The following is a 9,491-nucleotide window of genomic DNA, read 5'->3' as shown; positions in this document are numbered from 1 at the left end:
GGATCGAGTCCCGCATCGGGCTTTCTGCTCAGCAGGGAGCCTGCTTCCCTCTTTCTCTCTCTGCCTGCCTCTCTCTACTTGTGATCTCTCTCTGTCAAATAAATAAATAAAATCTTAAAAAAAAAAAAAAAAGAATTAGTCCACGTTTTCTAAGAGTTAATCCTAGGTAAATGTGAATCAGTATGTCAATTCCCCATCTCTCCATTTCTCCACTTTGTAAAAAGTACCTTAATGAGATGAATATACATAGCAGAAAGACTGTTTGTTCTAAATATCAAAGTTTATTGAAATAAAATATAATCTATAATAAAAAATACTAAAGGTGTTATCACTGGTTACAGTTTTAAGTACATTAACAAAAAATCCAACATTTTAATCGAAGAATGACACTATCCTTGTGGTACAATAACAAACATGAAATTAAATGTTGAATAATACTGAATAATTCTGTCAGAAATATTTTATACTTTCCCATCTATGGTCACTATGCCTTTTTTAAAGGAATATTTTCCAAAAGTGAAACTTTCAAAACTTGTTTAAAACATAGTTTTTACAATTGAACAGTTTAAACATAATTAGCATTTAAAACCAATTAACATTCTTTCATAGAAATTCAGTTCAATTCTAAGTTGGGTAGATACTTTTAGGTGTCATTTGAAAAATGTATTTCAATGCTATTTTATATCCATCTCTATGGTCGCTATTACTCTCAAATTGCGATTAGAGCTGGTCATAGAGCAAAATGAACGAATTAGAAGTAGAAAGGGCGTTAAGATAGCAAAGAAAAGGAGGAGGAAAGAACAAGCGTTCATACACTATATATTTAAGCTCTTTAAGAACTCTATTTCAATTGGCCAATCTTGGCCTAACACAAGAGATCTATGATATGTCACAGCAACTTCCTGACCCCAGTAGTAGGACATGAAAGTGGAGGAAGAAAATTTGTTTCTTCTTACTACACTTCAAAATCACTTGCTCTGTAGTCATGATACTATTTCACTTGCTATTCCCCCCGAAATTGGCCACATCCAATTATTCTGCACAATTCAAGGAAAGAGACTCACATGCACTAACTTTAGGAGATGACTTTCAGGTACAAGTGAAGATTATCCCTTTTGCTGACTGTTGTGTAGCAAGCATACATCAGTCTTCTATCATAGTGTCCTACTTGTCATGTGTGGGTCTGTGAAAACAGTGGTTGTCATTTTATTTAGGAAAATCGCTTTTTAACAAAAACCATTTTTCAAATCCCCATCTTTAAAAATCTGTAAAGCTATGATATCCCATGTACTCTGGAAAAAAATGATTACCTCATACAACTAAGATGTAAAAAGGAATAAAAACTGACAAAATTGAGAATACCAGACACCTTCAAAGATTAAATGCCAATCTTAGTCTTTAAACATACTGTTAGTTACCACTTTATAGTGGTATTTTAGTGATAATGCCCAGTGATAATGCCCAAATCAGGTGACTGATTTGGGAATTTAAATGGGCATTTCAGTTTCCTGACTTCCTATTTAAAGGTGTGACCACTAGACCCAAAGAAGCCAGGAACACCTTCAGAAGAATTTTGCTTTGTGCTTTCTTTAACTACAGGATATTACAGTGAGTAAGGATATGAAGTTTTTTAAGTTAATGACATTATTAAGTGATTAAAAAAAATTCTTAAAATTAATATCAAATAGACACATTATAGAATACTAGAGCTTTTTGTCTTTTAAATCTATAGCGATTTATAGTTTAGGTTTTATATTTCTGCCATAGTATTTCAATACCTTATCTGGGATAGTACCATGTTCTCAAAAATACCAGTTATAGGCAGAGGAGTCTAATCTCAGGACAATAGGACAAAGCAGAACTTGATAATAGTTCAGCTATTGTTGAAAACTTTGACCTAGTTTTTTGAGTTTAACTTTTTTAATCAGAAAAGTGAAATTAGAAACTAGGATACTTTATGTAAAAATACATACACATATTCACAATGTATTAAGCTCTAATTTCTAACAGCAGAGACACTGGTATTAAGTAACAGACATTTGTTAATTAAAATTTAAATAGAGCTTCAAAAGAAGTTAAAATTACTTGGGTCCTGCAATCTGTCCCTCAGACTCCATTTTCTCTGTTTTGCAGTTTTTTGGCCAAGAAGGCTTCGATTTTAAACTTTAGTTTGTTTTAAAGTGTTACTTGAGAAAAGTAACCTCAGTTCTTCATAAGATTTTCTCAGCAGCTACGGAAATATTGGATATCAGTAAAAAAAAAAATAAATAAAAAAAATAAAAATAAAAACCACTGTATTCTCAGAGGACCAAAGAATTCTGATTTTCAGTCACTTTCTAAAAGGAATTTATCTGCACATTATCAAATAACATTTTATACTAAAAAACAGAAATAATTCAAATAGCCCTAAAAATGACAGTATTGGACAGACCTAAATGAATTCCATCCATGCACAAAACTTTACATATATGCATTAGTAATCTGATACCACTGTACTTTGTTCCATGGAGAAAAAGGCAAAGAGAATCTAAATATTTAGATATATGAAAGATACTGGGAAAAATAGACTTTTAATGCTTCTTATACTCTCAAAATACTCTCAACTTTGATTAGAACACAAAAGCAACCATAAAATACACTTTGGGAAGAGATGATGCCATACTCAAAGACAAGATAATTCTACAAATTTTAACAGCATTAAAAAAACTGACTTTTAAGAAATATTGTCATTGGGAAAAAGATCTCCACACTCAAGAACAAAAACTATAATATTTATTATTATTTAAGTAATATTCTGAGCTTATACTATGTCCTTTATTCAGGAGTATAAAGCACTAAAAAAATGAGCATCTTTTACATATTTAAAATAAAGTGAGGCACAGAAAGTTTGCCCCTGGAAAGATAAAATCTAGATTTTTTAGACCTAAAACAGTTCAGACTTCCACATTTCCCCATTTGTATTTCCTTAAAATACAAATTATGTACTATCTTTAATGCCTCCATCTTATTTTATCAAGAATTAGTAAGTTTACAGTGATAGTTTAAGTGTATGCCCAAGTAAAGCCTGTTAAGTTTTTCATTATATTTTAAAATCACTTGTATATTTAATAGGACATTAAATGAAATGTAATAATCAATTTGCTTTTTTGCTTAAAAGAATTTTTTTTTAAATAAATGAGTTTGAGGATAATTCTGGGAATTTTTGCCTTGAGTATTTCTCTAGTAGGACTTTACAGATATCTGCTTCATATGCCAACATTAATATAGGAACTATGACAATTCTTTCCTTAAATGTCTATTTGACTTCGAGTCCTCTTCCTCTCAAGATCTTTCTTAGTGACCTGAGTTGGTGATTCAGTAAAAACAAAGTACTATGGTTTTGTGCAAGTACAAAATGGTTAATGTTGGGTTCAGTCAACTAATCTCTGATACTGACTTGTTCGATTAAGCTAAGATCAAAGTATAAGGAAGAATTTGAAACATAATATGGGATAAATTGTCAAATACAAGAAATATGAGACACTAAAACAAAATATATTCCAAAACCTAATCCTAAATTTAAATCTTTGCCTCATTCCACTGCTAAATGACACCTTGAAACATGGAAGAAGTTACTTCTCCTAAGCACACTGGACCCCTAAGCAGCCAATGCCGATTTTAGCTGCCTCAAACTGCTTAGTGTATGTATGTACATATGTATGTGTGTGTATTCTTAAATGGTAATTCTTAAATTTGAGGGAAAGTTCCCAGATTGTTTTGATAATAGAAATCGACGGATCCTTGCTTCAGAAACACACAGATAAACACATACAAATACTTCTAAGTGTTGATAACCTATTGTAAATCACAGCATTGTTAATTCAATGGGATTACACATCAGGACAATTTTCATATTTGTAAGGAAGACTGGTCACTAAACTTAAGGAATAGCTTTTGAAAGTACAAGAAAGTGTAGTGACCATACATCCACTCATTCATGTCTTTTTTGCTAAATCTAACAGCGACTGGTTGATGCAAACGTGTCCCTAATCTAGCCTATAAAGATTAACAACAAAAATGTTTAAGTTCTATCTTGTTAGCAATTCATGTAACAATTTTCAAGTACTACAAGACACTGAAGGAAAGACTTGACTATACCACTACCAAATTCCAATGTACCCAAACCAGCAATGAAACATCTGAATGTATAATTTGTTGCCTTGAGCAAAATATAAGAAAATAAAGACACAATAGCTCTAACCTTCAAGGATGGAAAACCAGTTATCTCCAAGAAGTTTGTTTTAATAGAACTGAACATTTAATTTTTTTCCTCACAGTAATCAAAGCAAACATTTTGTCATTATTACTCTTGGTATATCAAACTGAAGTCCAGGAATGTAAGAAAGTCTGACTTGGAAATATTACATAGAAAAAAGGTTGAATTAACAAACACATTACATTTTTGTAGTTATTTTTTATAAGTATAGACATCTACTTATCTGATAGCAGCACTGCTGGTTTTGAGTGTTTTTTTTTTTTTTCTTCCAGAGGGAATGCAGAATGGCAGTATTATCTTTGGAACAAATTAAGAAGATAGTAACAAATAACAGAAGAATAACTTTTACACATATATTTCTCAAGGGTAATAAATAGATAAGTATATAATTATGGAAAAATATGCCTCAAATATGCTTTTTAAAATTTTTCAGGGTTTGCTGTCTTGCTTTTTCTTATTAAAATATAGTGCACTGTCACTACTATCTATTCTAGGAAAAACAAACCCTGAGGTTTGAGTTTCCTCCTTCAACCAATAGAGTGGTATCAAGAGTAAACTTGGACTAAGGTCAACCTGCTTGAGCCAACAGAGAATTCTGTACTACATCTGATTACTTTACCAACGCACACATATTTTAGGTTATTAACTAGAGACTCACCAAATATTCTGTATCAAAGTTTTATACCCCAAACAGGTTCTCTGATGATTTATCATGCTAGCATGGGAAATCTGAAGGAGTAAACAAATGGTATAACATAACTACACATGCAATACAGAAGGACATGACAAAAGATACAGCTTGACCCTGGATTTTTCCCTTAGAATAATTCCTTCCATAAATAAGACCTTACTTTTTATTTTTACATATAGACCCATCCTATAAATGGTCTTGGACCATGGAGAATGTTAAGGACATAGCTTAAGAACTCTAGACCACATTTTTTTGTAGTCTATTGTCACCCTAGACCTCAAGAACATTCTCCAAGTGGATGCTCAGGTTAGATTAAGATGCTCTTAAACAAATTTACTGAGGCTTAGAATGTAAATCATGTAACTACTTGGAGCAGCAATAGTCTCTTCAAAAATAACTAAAACAAACTTTTAAATATAAAGCATATAAAAAGGACTATTAAGGATAGTAGAAATACAGGAAAATATGTGTTGCCTCATAATAAAGTTCAATAAATATTTCTTTCTGAATCCTATAAACACTACAAGATGTTATAGGTCTATTTGGTTCCCATAAGTTAAAAAAAAAATCTGATTGCTTTTACCTCCTAAGTCTTATCTATTTTTCAAACAGATTTTTATTAATGCTTTTTCACTAGTCTCAGAGATTATTTCTAACTTCCTTTCAGAAATGTGCTTTTTTGTTGGCTTTAATAAGTATACTTAATTTTCCAGCAAATAAACATGATTTAAATTTTAAGGTTCAAGGTAATTCTAGAAAAAGGTAGACATTGAACTATCTGCTTTTCTACAACCCATATTTACAAGGCCTAGCATCCACTGTGGTTTCCTTCTTATACTCAGTTATCACACTGTCAATAAATAGTAACTGTAGTACAAGTTACCTATATTAAAGATTTCAAAATTCCTCAAAATTTCACAACACTACAAAGTCATTAATATCTGATGTTGATAGAATATGAGTATTATTGTTATGCAATTCTTTGCTATTGGAAAAGAAATACAAATTGTTTTTCTCTCTAAATTAAACCCAAACTCCATTATCAGTTCTCAAGATAATATCTAAAATGTACATTCCTAAAGAAAGGTAAAGCTGTTCAAGGGCTGAACTAGTCCAATACAGGATTAAGGGTTATTTATTTCTGTTATTTTTTGTCTTGGTTCTTTTGTTGTTTGTTTTTGTTTTTTTTTCTTTTTACATCCCTATATTAAACCCCTGGTTTCTCTTGGATTAGATCATAATTTAACATTGTAAAAATTAATTTCAGAAACTATTGGGTTAATATTTAGATTTCAGGAAAGAATCAGACAAAATAAGTTACCTCTATTCATTGTTAGAACAGAAGATAAAATAGCTTACTAACTGATATGAGTTATGAATGTCACTATGACACAAAATTTGCTGTGATTTGCTTATTTGGCTACAAGTGCAGTATTTTTCATGAATGATAACACACAGCATTTCCAACTTGTAACATGAAACTCCAGCTCATAAAGAGTGTACTGTGTGACTTGAAAAAGTCTGATTGTAACTAAGTAACAACCTTTCCCCTGAAAAACATGAACAAAATCCATTGGGAAATCAGGCACAGACGGTATTTATCGGTTTTTCTTCCTTTCCTCCTGTGGTTTTGTTTCTCAAGACATATAGATGCATCCAACAGAATCCAACACTTGTTACAAAATGACACAGCTATTTTTGTCCTTTTCTTTCTCTTTATCTTTTTCTCGAGGTTCTTTTCGTTTACGTTCACTATTCCCAGGTTGTCTTCTACTTGGAGAGGCTTGTGCTGGCTGGCTTTGCTTTAAGAAAAATAAACAGGGAGAAATTACCTCAACTTTCTAAGGTGCTTAATCATAGTTATCTAGAAGGAAAAACCACAAGAGTGAAAGGAATCATTAATGGAAAAAAGTTACTTGTACACAGACTTGTTATGTTACATGGTATCTGAGTAACTGCCTCTGTCATTTTGGATAGATCTAATTAATGTATCCATTATTCTAAGTAAATGGAATTTCAAACAGTAAATAATGTATAGGATTATATTCCCTGAAATCTCAAATTCAAGAAATATTTATGTTAAAGTTTAGAAAATGTTAAAAAAAGAAAAGGTGATGTTTGGTAAATTAAGTTCCCTAAAACCTCGTTAAACTATAATAAATCTCATTAATATAATAAACATTTTAAAGGGGAAAAATGAAAACCCTGAGAACTTTGAGTATAAAGTAAGTGTATTCTGTGAAATAATATTTTTATGAAAAGGTACTTATAATACGGTAGGTTTTAACTTTTAAACTTGGAATAGTCAACATTTGAACTAGGAATAGAAATAACTTGGTTTAATGGAGACCTCTATGTTTAATGTTTCATCAGACCTTAAAGCACATCTTGTTTTCTTGTATACCCAAGACAAAGAAACCGTTCTGGCATAGTACAGTAAACATAAAAGAAGGGAAATATTTTTTTCATTTAATAAAATGAGATTTAATATAAAGAAACCCAATTAATAGTCACATTTTCAGTGCTTCATATGTTTAACTAGGAAAAGTGGAAAGGTGCTAATAACCTTTGTTGAATACTTAGTACATGTCAGACATTGGGTTAAGTACTAACATTATTTGTTCTTACCCACAAATCTAACAGTTAAACATTATCTTTTATTTTCAAGACAGGGAAAATGGGGCTAAGAGAAGTAAAGGACTTTGTCCAAGGTGTTAGTTACAACTAGCATGGGGAGACAGAAGCAGGAAATGGAATCCATGTCTATCTGGCTCCGAAGTCTACATTTTTCCTAGCAGTACCTCATACTGCCCTCTAATTGTTACAAAAGCCTTTGTTCCCATTCATTTATATTCTTTGGAGCTATTAACAATTTAAAAAATACATTTGATTCATTTGCACCAAAAATAATAAAATACTTAGGAAAAAACTTAACCAAAGAAATGAAAGACCTGTACTCTGAAAATTATAAAGCACTGATGAAAGAAACTGAAGACAACACTAAGAAATATAAAGATATTCCCCACTCATGGATTGGAAGAACAAATATTATTAAAATGTCTATACTACCCAAAGCAATCTACAGATTTAATGCAATCCCTATCAAAATTCCAACAGCATTTTTCAGAGTTAGAACAAACAATCCTAAAATTTGCATGAAACCACAAAAAATACTGAATAGCCAAAGCAATCTTGGAAAAGAAAAACAAAACTGGAGGTCTCATAATTCCAGACTTCAAATTATATTACAGAAGTTGTAGTAATCAAAACAGTATGATTCTGGGGCACTTGGCTGGCTCAGTCAGAGGACCATGCCACTCTTGATCTCAGGGTCATGAGTTTGAGCCCCATGTTTGTTGTGGAGATTAAAGTAAAAAAAGAAAAAACAGTATGATCCTGGCACAAAAATAGAGACATACATTAATGGAACAGGATAGAAAACATACAAATAAACCTATAGTTATATAGTCAACTAATCTTTGACAAAGGAGTAAAGAATATGCAACAGGAAAAAGTCTCTTCAACAAATGGCATTGAGAAAACTGGACATCTCATGTAAAGGAATGAAACTGGACCACTTTTGTATACCATACATAAAAATAAACTCAAAACGGATTAAGGACCTAAATGTGAGACCTGAAACCATAAAAATACCAGAAGAGAGCATAGGCAATAACAACATCTTTGTTATTATGTCAGATAAGTCAGGAAACATATCTATCTCCTGACACAAGGGAAACAAAAGTAAAAATAAACTATTGGGACTACATCAAAATAAAAAGCTCTGCACAGCAAAGGAAACAATAAAACTAAAAGAAAATCTACTGAATGGGAAAAGGTATTTGTAAATGACGTATCTGATAAAGGGTTAGTATCCAAAATAGATAAAGAACTTCTACAACTCAACACCAAGAAAACAAATGATCCAAATAAAAATGGGCAGAAGAAGGGGTGCCTGGGTGGCTTAGTCGGTTGGGCATCTGACTCTTGGTTCGGCTCAGTTCGTGGTCTCACAGTTGTGGGACTGAGTCCCACGATGGGCTCTGCACTCAGGGCAGATTCTGCTTCAGATCCCCTCTCCCTCTCCCTCCCGCTCGCTCACTCACTCCCCTTTAAGTAAATAAATAACTAAAAAATAAAAAAGTTAAAAATGGGCAGAAGACATAAAGACATAAACAGGCATTTCTCCAAAGAAGACATACAGATGGCCAACAGACACATGAAAAGATACTCCACATCAGTCATCATTAGGGAAATGCAAATCAAAACCACAATGAAATATCACCTTACATCTGTCAGAATGGCTAAATTCAAAAACATAAGACTTGGCGAGGATGTGGAGAAAAAGGAACCCTCATGCACTGGTGGTAATGCAGACTGATGCAGCTACTGTGGAAGACAGTATGGAGATTCCTCAAAAAATTAAAAACAGAACTACCCTACAACCCAGCAATTATACTACTGGGTATTTACCTAAAGAATACAAAATACTAATTCAAAGGGATACATGCACTCCTATGTTTACTGCAGCATTATTTGTAATAG

General features: G+C 32.1%; 1 protein-coding gene across 1 annotated transcript in view; it reads right to left on the bottom strand.

Moving 5' to 3' along the window:
* Nucleotides 1-259: 259 nt before the first annotated feature.
* MINDY2 (MINDY lysine 48 deubiquitinase 2) overlaps nt 260-9,491 on the bottom strand; it is a 79,721-nt gene continuing 70,489 nt past the window's right edge. The window contains exon 9 of the mRNA XM_046008447.1: nt 260-6,748. Coding sequence (XP_045864403.1) covers nt 6,623-6,748 — 126 coding nt within the window. The 3' untranslated portion in view covers nt 260-6,622. The remainder of the gene's footprint in view (nt 6,749-9,491) is intronic.

The sequence above is a fragment of the Meles meles genome, chromosome 6 (genome assembly GCF_922984935.1).
Source record: "Meles meles chromosome 6, mMelMel3.1 paternal haplotype, whole genome shotgun sequence".
NCBI lineage: Eukaryota > Metazoa > Chordata > Mammalia > Carnivora > Mustelidae > Meles > Meles meles.
This window is presented reverse-complemented; position numbering and strand designations above follow the sequence as displayed.